Raw genomic sequence first — 19244 nt, forward strand, 5'->3', positions numbered from 1 at the left:
AGAGTAAAACGTTCTTAGAACCTCCCTGCAACATAAAAATAAATGTTCACCGAGCAAACAACATTTTTAAAAAAGAACGTTCAGTTTTACCAAACGCACAACTTCTGGGTATTGTTCACAATGAACCCCTGGGGATTAATAGTTCATTAACTCATAATTGCTGGACCTCAGATCACTGCATTTAACCCCCTCATTAGATTGTCAACGTGACATTTCTTCTCCTCCTGTGTTTTATGGTACTTTCTTTACTGTCAGAGAAGCGGTGTGTGGCAAAGCTATGCAGGCAGCTCATTGTCCCAACCACCACATCCAATAATAAGAGTCTAGCACCCACTTGTGGCGGCTGGTTTCCACTGCACTATATTATGTGGTAGCAATTTAGACTGGGATAGTTAATTTTTCTAAAACTAGATCAGCTTTAAACATACACTACATGACCAAAAGTATGTGTACATCTGCATGTCAAACATCTCATTCCAAAACCATGGGTATTAATATGGAGTCGGTCCCCCCTTTGCTGCTCTAACAGCCTCCACTCTTCTGGGAAGGCTTTCCACTAGATGTTGGAACATTGATGCGGGGACTTGTTTCCATTCAGCCACAAGAGCATCAGTAAGGTCGGGCATTGATGTTGGGCGATTAGGCCTGGCTCGCAGTCGGCGTTCCAATTCACCCCAAAGGTGTTCAATAGGGTTGAGGTCAATGCTCTGTGCAGGTCAGCCAAGTTCTTCCACAACAATCTCGACAAACCACTTCTGTTTGGACCTCGCTTTTTGCACGGGGACATTGTCATGCTGAAACAGGAAAGGGCCTTCCCCAAACTGTTGCAAACCTATGACGGTGCCATGTTGAAAGTCACCGAGCTCTTCAGTAAGGCCATTCTACTGCCAATGTTTGTCTATGGAGATTGCATGTCCGTGTGCTCGATTTTATACACTTGTCAGCAATATAGTGTATCTTCAGTTCTCTCAGATCCAAGATAGCTGTTTGCATCATATCTAGTCGTTTTATTTTCCCCCCTCTCCAATTTAAAATAGTCTTAAAATAGGATATTCAGTTGGTGATCATACACATTTGCAACAATGTAATACATGGCAATCAAAGTATACAGAAAGACATGAACAGCATCAGTTTCAATGGCAATAAGATTTTTATTTAAACATTAAGGCAGTGTTTTTTTGTTTTTGTTACACTGCTCTCCACAAAGGTTGCTGGTGGGCATGTAGAATTAAACAGTGTGAATAGTTTTTCTGTAAATACCAACCTTGCAGCAAGCCACATATATATTTACATCTCTTCAGTTCTATATACAATCCTGGCTATTATACAGTGGGTTATAATTATTTAAAAAAACAAATCATTACGCACAATACGGTTGATCAATGTCAATGTCAATGTCGTCGCCCCCCCCAACCTGTGGACAATACAGGGATCCTATCGGCCCTTCGATTAATTCATTTTTCGTTCATTTTGAAACATTCCTTTCATTACAAATGAAATGCTAACTATTAGCATGGAGAGTGTCATGACCATAATCAAAGCAAGCGGTGTAAGAACAAGTAAGAAACGAGTGAAAAGCATAAATCATTCAAATACACATCAGTACATTTAAAAACAACGGGTTATTCTCATTTCCTCTGCTATTTATTTAGCTAACACATCTGGATATGGTTTGGTCTTCTTGTCACGTCAAACTTTACTGTCACTTTGCTCTCTCCCAATGACTTCATGAATAGTCAATTGATATACAAGTAAAGACACAAACTATCTTATAATACAAAGCTGGGGTTACCTTGTAGTCGGTTGGGTCCAGTTACAGCCTTTTCATATAGCTGCACCTTGACTGATTAGATGTCAAACATGACCAGTATAATAGGTAGCCAGAGTAGAAACGTTATGTAATCCAGTGAAGAGGAAGGAGTGAAAGCTGTTCCACGTTCACTACTAACACGTCTCCATCATGACTAACTCAACTCCCTCTCAACTAGTGGACAGGATAACACACTGCCGTGCAGTCCCTCTAAACAGGTCACACTGAGAACAGCTGTGCTTCTCTGGCTTCAACAGTCAATACAAGCCATGGACACCATCATTGAAATGGACAAAAACTTAAATCACACAAATGTAACACTAACTTTTGGACTGTTTAAACCTCCTTTGAATCAGGACCATGCCAGAATATAATACCTTTCACTAAGGACTGAGGGTATGTTGCCTGTAAAAACAAATTGGGCAATGTTTATATGATCGCCTTTCAAACAGCACCCTTTTTTACATCTTTCTTCTTGGCATTCACCTTTTATATAGCTATTGCTTAGCCTGCAAAGAGCAAGAGGACATTCAACCATGTCGTTGCCCATTGTCATGGTAACCTGATGTGACAGCAGCAAGTTCTACAATCCTCAGACAGAATACACTGCTTTTCATATCTTAACATTCACAACAGTAAGTTAGCAGCTCCCATTGTAAATCATGTGTGGGTGACAGTGACAGTTAAGCGCTAAGGCTGTGACAGATTTGGACAAAACAAAAGACATCAAAAGAAGGACATTTCATCTGCTCTTGGTTTCAACATTTCCCTGCATAAACACTTATAACCCTGGCACGTAGAAAAAAAATATTTAAAGAAATGTGTGCGTCACTTGGTAACTATTACTGTATATTACTGTAAAATGAATGGCACTTAACACTAGGAATCTTAGAACTGTACAAAATTGGGTCTAGATAAAAATGTGCGTCTGGCCTGGTGAGGCAGAGCTCCTCTTCCCCTAGACAGTAAAAGTTCAGAGGTCAGACCGTCACAACAGGCAGCTCCTAGAGACAATAGGCATTCCATCCTAGAGACAGACTTCCAGCTGGCCAGCCGGGGCTCACACTACAGCCACAGCCGGCACCACCATGGTCCAAGGGGCATAGAAACATAGATGGCTTTTATTTGTCACCTCTTTAATGCAAGCACATTCCAACTCTAATGCCGGGTAATTTGCCCTAAAGCAGCTTTAAGGTTGGTCTCTACCCGCACTAAGCGGACTAGGTCATGTTTCACTAGCTGTGATTGTCGCTTGAGTGCGGGAACACTAAATCATGTATGTGGCAAGACCAAATGAAACAGATGTTAAAGGAGGAGGACGCTTCTATTAGTAGGATTCTACACTCTTCTTCTTGAGTCTATTCTCACCTGCCCGAAACACACATTCTTAAAAATGCCATTGTGAACAGATTGACAACTAAGTGCTTAACATCCAAAAACAGTCTCAACAAACACATAGACATGATTCATATACAAAGAGTGAGAAAGTGTCACTTGTCTCTTAGTGCCATCCATCACACCCACAGTCCACTCTCTCTATTGGATGCCCGGAGAACATACGCCGCCACCGTCCTCCTATAACATTTCAAATGTATGATGACATAATCAGCAATGGACAGCATGTATACCCTGTTAACCAATGATATAACCCTCCCACGTACCCCCCAAGATAAATCGTTGCAAATAAGAAACAATAACTGACACCATCAAAATTCACCATAAAAAGTACTAGCGGTCTCAGCTCACTTTCAAACACAAGACTGGACTGACTTGATTTAAAAAGGAGAAATAACAAACACAGGAAAACAATGTGTTTTTTTCCCTCCTGTCCATCATCTGATAGTGGTAGAAATGCACCGGCCGAGTGTCCACTAATGTACTGTACTCTACTGCACTATGGATGCCATTTGCCTGGCTACCTGCCTGTCCCACTGCCCTCTGCACAGTGACATGGGTCAGTGAAGGAGTCCACTTCCCTAGCAGACCTCTCCATGCAGAGCTCTGTGTGGTTAACTCCATGTCCATGGGGTCATTGGCAGAAAGAATGAGAGATCGAGATGGTCAGTGGAGGCAGCAGGCTTCTCCAAGTTGAAGCTCCAGGTTGAAACCCTGCTCACAGAGCCCAGACAGAGTAGAGCAGGATTCCTGTACAACAGAGGACACATCCATCCTTGTCCAGGGCCAGTGAATCCATCAACAGGTCAGATTAAAACACATGAACATCAGACTATGTGGCCGTATCAAGTCCCTTCCACAATCCGTAGAAGACACTAGAAACGTACACAACAAAGTGAATGAATTGATGTGTCCGTATTGATAAGGCCAGCAAGAGGGGGGGGGGGGAGCAAGTAAAAAAACAAGTGATTTGTCCTTTAGAGTAGTCCTGGAGTGAATGTATACACAGAAACACCAACACACACACACATTCACTGAGCAGCAGTGTCTCAGCACACCACCATCAGCGCTTGAGATGCTCAGTCAGCAGTGTGAGATGGGAGGCTAAGAGGTCACTCCTTTTCCTGGGTGGAGAGTGTAGAGTGGGGTGGAGAGTGTAGAGTGGTGTGTGTGTGTGTCTGCAGCAGCAGTGGAGGTGGTTGATAGTTGGTAGGTGCTGTTCTGTTCCATGGCAGGGTCTCTCACTCGCTGTCAGACAAGGTCTCGTACTGAGAACACAACAGGGGCTTAGGTTCCTCCTCCCAGGCCCGCCCCTGCCCCAGACCCTGGACCCCTAGCTGGCCAGAGGAGGGGGAGGGCGCTGACACTGGCATGCCACCGGGGAAACGCATGGTCAGGGGGTTACATGGGAAGGGAGTGGGGCCTGCAGGAGGAAGAACAGCAACAATACATCATTGAGTGCTGACCATGATGCCATGGGTAGCAGACTGCAGTACACAGGGTTTAAAGGTACAGCTGAATATGAGCAGTGGGGGATGAGATGGTGTAGATGTGAGAGGTGCAGTATGGGCAGGGAGAGGGGGAGCAGTACCTGTGGAGGAGGGCCGGTCCTCCCAGACACGGTTGATGAGGGGCGTGCGGCGGCTGGTATCCCCCTCAGAGTGGACAGAGGACACAGAGGAGGGTCTCTCCCCCCCTGACAGGCCTGGCCCGGGGGATTTGGCCTTCCGCCCGTTAGAGCGCCCGCTACCCTTTGGCTTCCCCCCACCTGCAGGCAGAAGAAGGGAACAAAACACAGCCCTGTGGTTAATTGACCAATTCTATCCACATTTATCTACATAGCAGGTTCCATACATCTGAAGTTACAACTGTGAAAAACTTGTCTAACAAATATTAATTAAGTAGCCTAAATACAATATTTTATTTGTTGCACATACATTACGGCTTCATAATTGGAAATACTGCCTGCTATGAACACCAGTACATACAACGCACAGAGAAAATACCCCTACCCTGTAACTGAGTGGAGGCTTATGACAGAGGGAGATTTGAGGGGTAATATCACACCTTGTAGTGAGTAAGAGTCCTCGGTCCGTCCATCAGCGAGAGGATTAGCGGCAGGCACACTGGCAGCCATGGAGTTAATAGCATTGGAGGAGGGAGGGCGCTCCTCGGCCTGGTCATCATACTTGCCCATCAGGGCCTTTCTGATAATGGCTTCCAGGCCTATGGTGTTACCGGACGCCTCAGGAGCCGGGTGGCTTCGGATACTTACAGGTCCTGGGAGGCAAGAGGGGACAGGTGGAGGTTAGAGAGGGTGTGAGGGACATAACCAAGGCATTGAGTAGTGGGAGAGAGAGAGAGAGATACAAATAAATAGAGCAAGAATGAGCCAAATAGAATTTAAATGGAAAAGAGCCCATATGAGAATGAAGAGTAGGGGGAAAGAAAAGGAAGGGGAGAGAGAAAGAGTGCAGTGGAACAGCAGAGAGGAAGACTAAACCAGGCAGCACATCCTCAGAGAGAAAGAGTGCAGTGGAACAGCAGAGAGGAAGACTAAACCAGGCAGCACATCCTCAGAGAGAAAGAGTGCAGTGGAACAGCAGAGAGGAAGACTAAACCAGGCAGCACATCCTCAGAGAGAAAGAGTGCAGTGGAACAGCAGAGAGGAAGACTAAACCAGGCAGCACATCCTCAGAGAGAAAGAGTGCAGTGGAACAGCAGAGAGGAAGACTAAACCAGGCAGCACATCCTCAGAGAGAAAGAGTGCAGTGGAACAGCAGAGAGGAAGACTAAACCAGGCAGCACATCCTCAGAGAGAAAGAGTGCAGTGGAACAGCAGAGAGGAAGACTAAACCAGGCAGCACATCCTCAGAGAGAAAGAGTGCAGTGGAACAGCAGAGAGGAAGACTAAACCAGGCAGCACATCCTCAGAGAGAAAGAGTGCAGTGGAACAGCAGAGAGGAAGACTAAACCAGGCAGCACATCCTCAGAGAGAAAGAGTGCAGTGGAACAGCAGAGAGGAAGACTAAACCAGGCAGCACATCCTCAGAGAGAAAGAGTGCAGTGGAACAGCAGAGAGGAAGACTAAACCAGGCAGCACATCCTCACAGAGAAAGAGTGCAGTGGAACAGCAGAGAGGAAGACTAAACCAGGCAGCACATCCTCAGAGAGAAAGAGTGCAGTGGAACAGCAGAGAGGAAGACTAAACCAGGCAGCACATCCTCAGAGAGAAAGAGTGCAGTGGAACAGCAGAGAGGAAGACTAAACCAGGCAGCACATCCTCACAGAGAAAGAGTGCAGTGGAACAGCAGAGAGGAAGAGTAAACCAGGCAGCACATCCTCACAGAGAAAGAGTGCAGTGGAACAGCAGAGAGGAAGACTAAACCAGGCAGCACATCCTCACAGAGAAAGAGAGACACAGATTTTGTCAGTGGGCATTATGTATGTTTGGAGTCTCCAGAGGAGGGAGAGAAAGGGTGGGGTGTACTTTAGATTACACCCAGGATGTAGCTACTGCTCTCCAGTCTCCTGTGAGTAGCCTAGCTGATGAACACGCCCTAAAGCTTCAGCCCGAAGCCTAGCTGTGTCTGCTAGGGGTTCATAAGGGGCACATGGCCATATCTATACAAACTGGAGGAGAGCCTCTCTACTGTAACATGCTGATCTATACCACTACATAGTCACCAGAGTTGGGGAGTAAACTATTACATGTAACAGATAAAAAAAAGATGTATATCTTACAAGCCAAAATATTGTAATCAGATTACAGATACCTTCGAAAAACTAGATGATTACTTCTAGGATTATTTTTAAATTCTGAAAGGATGTTCGCGGGAAAAAAACTTCCACCTTTCTGTTTTCTCAATGACTTTCAATCCAGCATTGAAAAAAGGTGCAAGTTTGTTCCGCCGGAGCGAGTCTGACCATACGTCAGAGACGTCAGAGACTGATGACGTCAGAGACTGATGACGTCAGAGACATACGTCAGAGACTGATGACGCCAGAGACATACGTCAGAGACATACGTCAGAGACATACGTCAGAGACTGATGACGCCAGAGACATACGTCAGAGACATACGTCAGAGACATACGTCAGAGACTGATGACGTCAGAGACATACGTCAGAGATATACGTCAGAGACTGATGACGTCAGAGACATACGTCAGAGACATACGTCAGAGACTGATGACGCCAGAGACTGATGACGTCAGAGACTGATGACGTCAGAGACATACGTCAGAGACTGATGACGTCAGAGACTGATGACGTCAGAGACATACGCCAGAGACATACGTCAGAGACTGATGACGCCAGAGACTGATGACGCCAGAGACATACGTCAGAGACTGATGACGTCAGAGACATACGTCAGAGACTGATGACGTCAGAGACATACGTCAGAGACTGATGACGTCAGAGACATACGTCAGAGACTGATGACGCCAGAGACTGATGACGTCAGAGACATACGCCAGAGACTGATGACGTCAGAGACATACGTCAGAGACTGATGACGCCAGAGACATACGTCAGAGACATACGTCAGAGACTGATGACGTCAGAGACATACGTCAGAGACTGATGACGTCAGAGACATACGTCAGAGACTGATGACGTCAGAGACTGATGACGTCAGAGACATACGTCAGAGACATACGTCAGAGACTGATGACACACCAAATGTGTTTGATGGGTCACAGGAAAAAAACAGGAATAGGCTTTTCTAGGCTACAGTCCAAGCTATGTCTTCTAAAACTATTTGGCTAATCTATACTTCCATAATTCCAAGTCCTATTCTTGAAGATCAAGGGGTTCAATTAATTGGAATGACTGGCAATCTTACAGACTTTGGGTTTTAATGTAAAGATAAAACCTAATCATTATATTATATGTAGTAGAAAGCGATGGGTTTGAAGAAGCCTACATAACCAACCCATAAAGTAAAATGCAACATCCATTTATGGCCAGCTATGATTTATCCTGCAACAGATGTCGTTCAATTGGTAATATTATTTTAATGTCTTAAGGGGGAAGTCATTTAAAAAGTAACCTGATTACATTACTGAGTTTGGGTTAACTGAGTCTGATAAACATTTTGGAAAGGTAACTAGTAACAGATTACATTTAGAAAATAACCTACCCAACCCTGATCACATAACAGCAAAACTAGCTTGCACAGTCCATGGTACATAAATCACAGAAAAACTAGGACTACTCCAAGCACGTTATACAACAGCATTGTGGTTGAGAGTAACACCAATCCACCTCTCACCACAAACATCCCATGGTAATCCATCTCTATTTTACCTGCAGTGGTAGAGGCAGGCATGTTGAAAATCTCTGTTCCTGGCTGGCCAGTATCTGTAAACAGAAACATACTATTCTTTAAAGCATATTCTCTTTGTCAATGAATATAGTATCTACAGTACTACAGTATCAATGCTGTATGCGGTCACTGTGATGGTGGGACTCACTGAAATCAGTTTCACTGCCGACCACTGTCATCTTCTTGATCATCTCCTGTTTCTTGGACTTGACAATGGCCGAGGTGCTCTCAGTGAGCTTGCTAAAGAAGGCTGGGGGCTGGGTGTTGGGAGGGGAGCGAGAGCCCATGCTGTGGAGAGACGTCCACGTCTGGTTAGCATCAGGAGAACTACTGTACTACACACAATAGAACATACAGCCCAACATTTTTACCAAGAGTTGTCAAGAAAATGTGTTAACAATAAGGAGTATATAACTGACATTGTGGGTTAGAGTGATTGAATGACTACTAGCTGTGTGAAGAAGGGAAGGAGGTAGGATGAGGCCTTACCCCTGCTCTCCCTGCTCGTTGGGGTAGGAGGCCCCTTGTGTATCTGGTTCAGACATAGCTCCTGCAGGGGACACTGGCTCAATGCCGTCTGCAGACATACTGACAGGTGATGCCTTGGGCTGAGGAGACCTAGGACACACACACACAAATAAGCCACTGTGGTCTGAGTATAGTAGTTAATATTCAACTTCTACATTTCCACATGCTGGTAGATATATTGTACATAACATGCTGACCACACCGCACGGTTTAGGCCTGTGAGCGTTGCAAGATAAATGTACACATACATGTTACTCAATCATTGCATCCAAAGTGCTCGCGCTCATCAACGAGCCTCTGCCTAGCCAGGCACTAACATAGAACCTCTCCCATCTCCTCGTTGGTTTCTAGGAGCATATACCCACGTGGGTGACGGAAAGCTGAACTGAAGTCCACACTCCAGTCCAGTTGGTGGTGGTAATGCACCTTAAAGTTGGTTGCCAACAGCCATATAAAGTCCAATGAAGAAGAAGCATGAAGGAGGAGAGATTACTAGAAACTAACTCACGTAACCCTTTTATCTGTGGATTAATTGTCTGAGTAGAGGACCTTGTGCATTTCAGGTAAAATAACAACCCAATGCTTATATCCCAGGACAAATTAGCTAGCAACAGAATGCTTAATGCTTTTAGACCTGTCCCCAAATTAATATAGTTGGTTCAGAGTTAGTTTTGTTAATTCAATCTGCGTGTCTTGGTAGTGTCTGGATGGACAAAATCAATATGCGCGTGTGAGTCAGCATGTAAGTAGACATATTGTACATAAAGTAACCTAACGTAGCAGGCGTTAAATATACACCTGACCAGACACCCCACACTTTGCTCCTTATGAGAAAAAGGTGGGATGTTCTCTTCTGCACTGTTCAACCAATCTAATACATGTGGAGGAGGAGTTAAGATGGAGTGTCGCCTTGTTAACATCCAGAAACAGAAGTCGCAGCACAGGCTCTCTCCCATTTCCTCTGAAAACCGGATGCATCCGATTGTGTCGACCCTGCCAAGGGTGAACATGAAGTAACACACAGTCTTGGGCCATACCCATCTCGAGTACGTTCCCCTCCTGTCCTCTCTGAGGTGTAGCGAGGTCCCTGGCTAGACTCCTGGGAGGCAGGCAGGGCATGTGGAGCGCTGAGGGGCCGGGTTAGGTCCAGGACTGGGTTGCTGTTGTAGGACTGCTGCTGGGCCTGTTGGCTCTGCCGGGTATAGTCCTTGGTGATTACCTCCTGTTACCCACACACAATATCACAGACAAGGGTCAGACACACGACAGGCAGCAAGGAGGAAACCTACCTACTTCTAGTGACTTCTATACTCCCATATCCCCAACCCGTTCAGCCAGATCTTTACCTTCCACTTGTCAGCCCCCAAGAAAAGCTCCCCATTTAATTTCTACAGAAGACTTTGATCTGAGAAGAACTGTATTAAAATCATCCTTATCATGGTAAATGCAACACTGATAATACAGTAAAATATGAACACCATGTCATTAACTAGGGGGCTTACACTGATGTGCTGCGCCAGGGTGACCACCCTCTGGCTGCCTTTCATCAGGGGGGATTGCTGGCCCGGGGACAGCCTCTCCTCGGAGGGAGGCCGGTACGGACCGTGCTGGTCCATGGGCATCATCTTTTGTTGAGCTGAGGGTCCAGGACACAGCCCAACACACACACAAGCACCCACACAGATTGCACACAGGGGTGGAGCCATACAGAGCGCGAGCGAGTGCACACACACACACACACACACACACACACAAATTAAGCAGCACCACCAGGTACACAGACACACACAGAGGGGACAAAGAAGGCAGAAATTCAGTTGCTTGGGCCAGTTTGAATAGAGGCAGCTTACAGGCAGAGCTTGTTATAAAATAAACAAAAACACATGCATCGTTAAAAAATGTCGTTTTCAAAACAAGTCCATTATGTGCACAGCTGATGTTGTGCTCTGTAAACATTGCGTGACATCTGCTGTGTATAAGAGCGCAACGGCACTTTCCCTTCTGCAGAAATCCTGTCTCTACTATGTGTTGTCAGCCAGTGTGTTGGATTTGACAATCTACTTTAGATCCCGATTGACTTATTTCCATATTGCACTCTACTCAAAGGAGAGACGCACAAATCTCAAACCCCCAAAAATCGGACTAAGAAGCTAGGCGGTGACATAATGGTCCATAAATTGATGAGCTTAGAAGAAATGGCGCCAAATTTAAGGACCACCGAACACTGCTGCTGCTTTTCATTCTATATTTATGATATTGGCCTAGATTTCAGCAGATCAAATGGGTTTCCTGTTTTAAAAAGTGTGCTAGCAACAAGTGTGTATTCTGTAGTATAGTACCAGTTAAAATGGACCAGGACGTTCTCAGACAGCCCTAGAGTGTCGTTAAGGTTCATTGAGGAACTATTTTGAGGTCATTCCCACAGGGGGCTTTAGGGAGTGCCCTAAGCCAATTTGACTAATCTCTGGCTTTCATTACAGAAACTGTACGCAATGCGCATACAGTGTGTGTTGTGCTCTGGAAATGTTCTGCACCAGAGCATTCATCTTTGGAGCAGCTGATGTAAGTCAGTCCACCCCTGGAGGGCAGCATAGTTCCCTGGAGTCCCACTGTGTTGAAGACACTCATCTGTTCTATTGCTAGAGCTTTGGAACAACATGACACTGTCTTCGGCTGGCAGTTGCTACCGTCGCTCAGAAAATAGTGTCTCCGGTCCATTTGAAATCCAGCTTCATAATGCACTACTGTCTTCTCTCTGTAGCATTGTGAATGTATGGTCTAGCTTTTTCCTAATGGACAATACTGATAATGCAACAGTATATAAATATATCACAGTCTGTTATACCACACTACTTCTCTGAGCTTTGCATGCACACACTTGCCCTATATGCATGTCAGAAATATTGATGTGGCACATAGCTTAACAAGTGGAAAAACAAGATCAACATTTTTTTGTGATTGGAAAAGTCTGAGGTTTTGTTGAGAGGTGTTGTGGAAAAAATCTGCATAAATTACAGTGAGGCATAATAAGGGCATGCATATACTTTGTGGCCTGAAGCTGCAGCACCCCCTCCACCCTGGATCTTTTTTTGTGGTCTCACCACCACCCCTCAAGCCTTCTCCCTGCCCCCCACCTCGACCCCCCTCCAGTGGAAGAGCATTACTATCTGGAGCCCCAGTGAGGGTCTGTCTGGTGGCTGGTGGGGCTTTAGGCTGGTGATGCACTCTGGCAGGCTCGCCTGGACATTTCCTACTACACAACTCACACTGGTTTATATTGAGAGAAGCTGACTGTCACACACCATAAAAGAAAGCTTAGGTCATTTAGGTAATCTAGCTAGCAATATTCTGCCTTACTTCTGGCACATTTTAGGTTTTGTGAGGTGATTCTGTAAGGAAGGTGTCATTACTAACTATTAATCAAATATGAACATAATTACTACAATCCTAATAAGGATACCAACATTACATCTCATAGATTAGTTTCTAATCTGGAACTCTTGAACACTACAGGTGAACTAAGTCTGCAATATGGGGGATGCCACATAGAAGACCGTCATGTCCTGAAATTAAAATAAGAAGCAGCAAAGGATGTTATGCTTAAATTTTCAATGAGTGATACCTTAAAGGGCACCTAGGATCTTTCTCTTCAAGGAAATACCAATTGAGTTCTGTATTTTTGCCATAATAATGGTCAATACATAGTAATTTAATAAAAACGAGCTGGATAATTTGATTTACCCAGCTCGTCAGCCGCTTTCATCTCCTTAATACTCTGTCCATATCTAGTCAGCTCCAGTTTCTGCTTTTTCTTCTGAATGTCAAACGTGTTAAATAATAATATTAGATGTTCAAGTTTGGATCCAGAGGTCACCTTTGGTGGTCTTCAAGTACCCACATTTAAAAAACAAAACGACATAGTTCTAAGTTACATGGAAAAAAATATTAAATAGTATAGTGTTGAAAAAAGAATAGGAAAACATAACATGTAAAAATGAATTGGACTGATTTGATAATGCCAACCACCACAGCGTGCAATATGCCACAGACGAACGGGGGGAGGGTCTGGGTGATGAGGGGACCCTGGGATCCAGAGCGTCTTACCATCACTGGCGCTGTTGGCCACGAGCGAGCCCGTCTCTGGCATCCCCGTTTCACAAGAAATTTGACGCATGATAATCGCGTTTATGAAGTTGGCCGCAGTCATGGTGGTCTTACCGAGTGATCGGAGCTCTTGTTCCTGAACGGACATCGGTTTGTTTTGAGTCTTTTCCCTACTAGGTGTGCCACTTTCTCCGCGGCCAACATGGCTATCCGACTGGGGGGGCAGCAGGTGAGGTGGGGGCCGGCCTGAGTGGTAAGAGGCTGCAGAGCCCTGGGGGTAGGGCACGGGGTAACCCCCTTGGTTAGGGTTGGCCAGCTTGGGGTCAGATTTGCTGGAGGATATAGAGGGCCCATGTTGGTCTTGGGTGTGTTTAGGAAGGCCTCCCCTGCTCTTGCCACCATCCCGGCCCATTTCCTTGGGGTCCATGCTTGGTGGGTAGCCCTCAGTAGGCATCCCGGTCCTCTGGAGGTGGCTGTAGCCTGGGTAGCGATTGGAGCCTGGCATGGACCTGGAAGAGGTAAACCAATCACTAAAACAGTCAGTGAACATGCCAACCACAGATGAACCCCCACTACAGTCTGCACATCATATTTAGAAGAAACACAGAAAGGAGCACATATTCAGTGAACCAAGGCACATACTGTAGGAGACACTTAGCCATTTATCCGACATGTTACCGTACGGCTTACCTTAGCACAGAAGGGTTGTTGTGGTCACTGACAGGCAGACTCTTGCCCCCAGTGTTGTGCAGGACGCTGGGCCTCTGCTGGACACTGTCCTGGGTACGAGGGGACACCGGGGAGTGCTGGTGGCTGTAGCCGGAGTGGGAGGAGGGCCTGACACTGCTGCTACCACCGGAGCTGTGCTCTGTGCCTGAGTGAGGGAACAGAAGGAAAACAGAAGTCACATTACACACTGCACAGAGTAACATCTTTCATCTCATAGAACAGCAGAATACACATCACATACAGACCATGTGCTGTAAATGCGCTACTATAATGGTAATAACATAACAGCATAATAATGTAATAGCAGAGTGTGTCTAGATCTTTACACACCTGGTCTCCAGATGGGGGCATGTTCCACGTTGCCATGAGAGATCCCCTTCTCTCTGTCCCGGTCCCGCTCTCTGTCTCGCTGTCTCTCACGATCCCGCTCTCTCTCCTGCTCCCTGTCTCTCTCGCGGTCCCTCTCTCTCTCGCGGTCCCTCTCTCTCTCGCGGTCCCTCTCTCTCTCGCGGTCCCTCTCGCGGTCCCTCTCTCGTTCGCGGTCAGTAGATGGCGTGCCATGCTGCTTGCTCATGTGTTGGGGCCCAACTACAGCAAAGGAGAGACACAAACAAAACACACACAGATGAGTCAGCCACACTGCAACCCTTTCAAACACAGACAACTCCTCTGTTCCCAGGCCGATGGCTGGTGTGTAGAGTACAGTACAGTCCAGTCCAGTACCTGGTGAGATGGGGGAGGTGTTGTAAGGCCGGGTGGGGAAGCCTCCCTGGCCCCCGGGGATATAAGTGATGCGGTCCATGGGGGAGGAAGACCCTGCAGAGGGAGGGACTAGGACAGGTAAGTGTGGCACCTGAGACAGATCGATGATCCCTGGGGAAGAGAAGGCAAGAAGAACATTAGTAAAAACTACATTACACTACACCGGTCCAGATAGGTCTCCTTTCTGTGTGCGTGTGTTTGTACTGTGACAAGAGTGAGGCTCACCGCGTGGGGCAGCAGAGTAGGGCATTTGGAGGGGCTGGTCCCGTGGCGAGAGCCCTCTCAGCAGGTCTGAGCGCTGGGCAGCCATAGCGGCGGCTGCAGGCCACTGGTGCATCTGCTGTGAGGTGATGTAGTCGTTGAGCAGCGTCTGGCGGTTCTCCAGGGCTGCCGTGTCGGGGAAGCCACGGATCAGGTAGGGGTAGGGGTGAGGGTAGCCAGGGTTAGGGGCCAGGTGGCGAGGCAGGTAGTAGGCTGATAAATGGGGAGGAAGACAAAGCGATGCCATCATATTGTGCCATCATATCAAGTCCCATAATCCCTCCCCCAAACCACATCCTTTCAACAGACAGAAAGAAGAGTTATTTAAGGAGCTCCTCTGTAGTGTACTGTACAGTGGACACAAGAATGGACCAGCCGTGTACTATGTACCTGGGTCGATGGGGATGCCCTGACGCAGGGAGGCAGGATCGAAGGATAGGGGGATCTGTCCTCGGTATACGTCGGCCCCCAGACCCTGCAGCAGACGCTCGTACGACACCAGGGACGCCTGTTGTTGTTGGGCCTGCTGCTCGGCAACGCCCGGCAGGGGTGACTTGCCGGAGCTCATCTCCCGAGGGGTGGGTGTGGCCTTGCGCTCCTGAGGCTGGTTCTTATTGGAGCCTGGACCACACAGAGAGGAGAGATGGGAGAGAGCAGGATGCTTTAGAAAACACACACACTGTGGCCTTCATATTAGGTATGTTAACACTAGGGGAGAGCAACTCAACCCAAAAAAAACTATCAATGCATCTCAATCAGACAAGCTAGGAACAGACAGGAAGGAATGTTTAAACTTTTTAATGTTGGAATCCTTAATGTAAAGAAAAATCCCTAACTGAAAATCTTAGTTTCCCCCCCACAAAACTAAAATCTCAGTGCAGTTATCACAAAACATACAATTTTTTTGCATTATAGCATAACTCGTCAATAGGCTATAAAGTCCTGGGGAAAGTTGTGTAATTTAAATAAATCCAGAGGTGAACTTTAGGCTACTTTGGTGAATTTGTGAGGCATGCAAGACAAGACATTGCGAGATACAGATGACCAAGACATGCTTTCTGCCTGCCCCCTCCTCTCTCTCCCTCATGCTGGCTCGCCTGCTCGTGCTCTTCATTAATGATGCGAGTGTGTGTTCAGTCTTCAGTCTGTTACATGTAAAATATCCTAACCTATATATTGATGATAGGCCCTGCTTTACTGAAGTTGCGAGACATTGCAGACCACAAAATGGTAAGATAAAGCATTCCATTGCGAGATACAGCTTTTGATAGCGGATAGGTAGGCCTAGTGCACGGTTGTAACTGTCTGTCTGGTGACCAAACTACATATTGTGCCCCGCCCCTCTCTCTCCGCCCCTCGCTAGCTCGCTGTGAAAGATGCGAGTGTTTGTGTTCTCGGAAGTACGTAAACTAATTAGTCTCCTCCATTCGAAAATTACTCAATCTTAGGAGTTTATCTTTACACTCAGAAATGGGACTCGACACAGGGAGTCGAGAAATCAATTATTTTGGAGTCAACATCTCCATCATTGCTAACAGTTGGAAAAATGTCAGCGAAAGGCAAGTGACAGCAGCAAAGTCCTGTATGGCAATACTTTGAGAAGTTAAATGAGAAGGAAATGCAACACTTCACCATCGGAAAGGGAGACAAAACTGTTTCTGGCAGCTGCATTGTGAATTCACAACAGAAAACCGATAATAAAATGGCTGTTTAAACTTTAAGAAAATGTTTCCATTTGTAACATCCCTAGGACAGTGTACAGTCAGGACTGAGTGTGTGACATACCTTCATGCTGCCGCTGGCCTGACAGGGGAGATCCTCGGTGAGAAGGTCCAGGGTAGGGAGCCCTTATGCCACCCTTGTGTTCCTCGTAGCCCACAGGGCTGTGGTGAGCCTTGCCACCCTGCTCACCCCCCATTGCCAGGGGCGAGGATCGAGCCATGGAGCTGGCTGTGTTGACCACAGCGCTGGGACGGCTCTTAGGACCCTCCTCGTAGCGGCCCCGCTGCTCGGGTCCCCGCATCTCCAGGTGGGAGGGCATGCCGTAGTGGGAGCGTGGGGAGCTGGCGATTATGGAACGAACGTCGTGCCCCTTCCTTGAGCTACCCTGCTCCTGCTTCATAGGAGTGCCCTGGAAAAAAAGACAATGAAAAATACTGAATCTTTCTACCAACAATAGTGACTTTTGTTGCTTTTTAATTTTCCTGAGGCAGTGTGCACTGACGTGCAGAGCATCTACAGTGTGACATTCCACTCACCTGTGCTATGATGCCGTCTTTGCCAGCCTTGGGCATCATCATGCCTTCGGGCATCAGTCGGAGCTCCTCTCTGGGGATGAGGTGGATGGATCGGCCCCCCTCCTTCACTGTGGGCACAATGGCCTCTCGACCCTTCATGGGTTCAGCCATCTGGCCAGTCCCTTGGGACGGGGAACCCTCTCTCTTCATCTGCTTGGCCTCCCGTCTCATGTAGCCATCCTGGATGTCCAGGTGACGGGGGATACCTGGGGGGAGGAGAGGAGGAACACAAACACACAGGAGTTACAAACTTCACGAGCCATTGTGCAACTCGGTGAGGTGACCATACCCTGATGGAATAAAAGAGTGGGTCTATTTGCTTTACCCTGTGAAATGGAACCACGGATGTGGTGGGTTGGGTGTGGGTTGTCTCTCTCGTGAGATATGGCTCTGCCTATCAGACCTGAAGTAGGGGTCGAAGTGAAGAAAGAATAGCATTGGTTACCTCATTGTAGTCTACATAAAGTACATGCTAGAGCTGTTAGAAGGTAGCTGACTCCAAAACTTACCCTCACAGTTAGCTGCAGACAGTGTCTCCCTCATGGGCAACCCCCTGACATCATAGGGGCGCTTCAGCCCCAAGATCTCCCCAGGCTGGCCCCGGCCGTCATCTTTAGGGTTCTGAGAGGGTGGGCCTGAGGAGAACACACCACAAACAACTGTCAACAGAGGAACAGGGATAATCCACCTAGAAATACCAAGCATCAGAGGGCATTGAGGGGTGTTTTAAACTCTTCAGAAAGTAGTCAAACCCTTCAACTAATCCCACATTTTGTTGTGTTACAGCCTGAATTCAAAATATATTCAATAGATTTTTTTCTCACCCATCTACACACAACACCCCATAATGAAAAAGTATTGAAAAACACAGAAATATCTCAATTACATAAGTATTCACACCACTGAGTCAATACTTTGTAGAAACACCTTTGGTGGCGATTACAGCTTTGAGTCGTCTTGGGTATGTCTGTATCAGCTTTGAGTCGTCTTGGGTATGTCTGTATCAGCTTTGCACATCTGGATTTGGGGATTCTCTCTCATTCTTCCTTGCAGACTTTCTCAAGTGCTGTTAAGATGATGGGGAGCAGCGGGGAACAACAATCTTCAAGTCTTTCCAAAGATTTTCAATGGGATTCAAGTCTGGGCTTTAGCTGGGCCACTGAAGGGCTTTCACATTCTTGTTCTGAAGATTTCCCAGCATTGCTTTGGGTGTATGCATGGGGTCATTATCTTGTTGGAACTTAAATCTTCTCATATAGGTGTGCTACATTCTAAATCATGTCCAAATAATTGAATTGGCCACAAGTGGACTCCAAGTTGTAGTGAGATCTCAAGGATGATCAAAGGAAATTGGATGTGAATACAAAGGGGTGTGAAAACTTACAGTGCATTCGGAAAGTATTCAGACCCCTTCACTTTTTCCACATTTTGTTACGTTACAGACTTATTCCAAAATGTATTTAATAAAAAAATATTCCTCAATATACACACAATACCCCATAATGACAAATCAAAAACAGGTTTTCAGAATACCTTATTTACATATAGTATCAGTCAAAAGTTTGGACACTCATTTCAGGATTTCTCTTTACTATAATAGTGAAGACAAAAAAACTATGAAATAACACAGAATCATGTAGTAACCAAAAAGGTGTTAAAAAAAATAAATAATTCAATGTAGCCACCCTTTGCCTTGATTACAGCTTTGCACACTCTTGGCATTCTCTCAACCAGCTTCACGAGGTAGTCACCTGGAATGCATTTCAATGAACAGGTGTGCCTTGCTAAAAGTTCATTTGTGGAAATTCTTTCCTTCTTAACACGTTTGAGACAATCAGTTGAGTTGTGACAAGGTAGGGATGGTATACAGAAGATAGCCCTATTTGGTAAAAGTCCATGTTATGGCAAGAACAGCTCAAATAAACAAAGCGAAAAGACACTCCGTCATCACTTTCAGACATGTAAATGTCAAGAACTTTGAAAGTGCACTTTCTTCAAGTGCAGTTGCAAAAACCATCAAGCGCTA

The 19244-nt window shown here is 46.3% G+C and overlaps 1 protein-coding gene across 1 annotated transcript in view; it reads right to left on the reverse strand.

The window, feature by feature from the left end:
• Positions 1 to 1131: 1131 nt before the first annotated feature.
• Positions 1132 to 19244, reverse strand: part of ncor2 (nuclear receptor corepressor 2) — a 186212-nt gene continuing 168099 nt past the window's right edge. Inside the window, exons 30-47 of the mRNA XM_036979698.1 lie at positions 17728 to 17853; positions 17544 to 17621; positions 17180 to 17424; positions 16707 to 17052; positions 15312 to 15542; positions 14886 to 15134; positions 14622 to 14771; positions 14229 to 14486; positions 13860 to 14043; positions 13170 to 13678; positions 10568 to 10701; positions 10103 to 10287; positions 9027 to 9155; positions 8686 to 8825; positions 8519 to 8572; positions 5273 to 5485; positions 4797 to 4973; positions 1132 to 4628 (exon numbers count right to left, since the gene is read on the reverse strand). Coding sequence (XP_036835593.1) covers positions 4447 to 4628; positions 4797 to 4973; positions 5273 to 5485; positions 8519 to 8572; positions 8686 to 8825; positions 9027 to 9155; positions 10103 to 10287; positions 10568 to 10701; positions 13170 to 13678; positions 13860 to 14043; positions 14229 to 14486; positions 14622 to 14771; positions 14886 to 15134; positions 15312 to 15542; positions 16707 to 17052; positions 17180 to 17424; positions 17544 to 17621; positions 17728 to 17853 — 3590 coding nt within the window. The 3' untranslated portion in view covers positions 1132 to 4446. The remainder of the gene's footprint in view (positions 4629 to 4796; positions 4974 to 5272; positions 5486 to 8518; positions 8573 to 8685; positions 8826 to 9026; positions 9156 to 10102; positions 10288 to 10567; positions 10702 to 13169; positions 13679 to 13859; positions 14044 to 14228; positions 14487 to 14621; positions 14772 to 14885; positions 15135 to 15311; positions 15543 to 16706; positions 17053 to 17179; positions 17425 to 17543; positions 17622 to 17727; positions 17854 to 19244) is intronic.

The sequence above is a fragment of the Oncorhynchus mykiss genome, chromosome 6, assembly GCF_013265735.2.
Source record: "Oncorhynchus mykiss isolate Arlee chromosome 6, USDA_OmykA_1.1, whole genome shotgun sequence".
Taxonomy (NCBI): domain Eukaryota; kingdom Metazoa; phylum Chordata; class Actinopteri; order Salmoniformes; family Salmonidae; genus Oncorhynchus; species Oncorhynchus mykiss.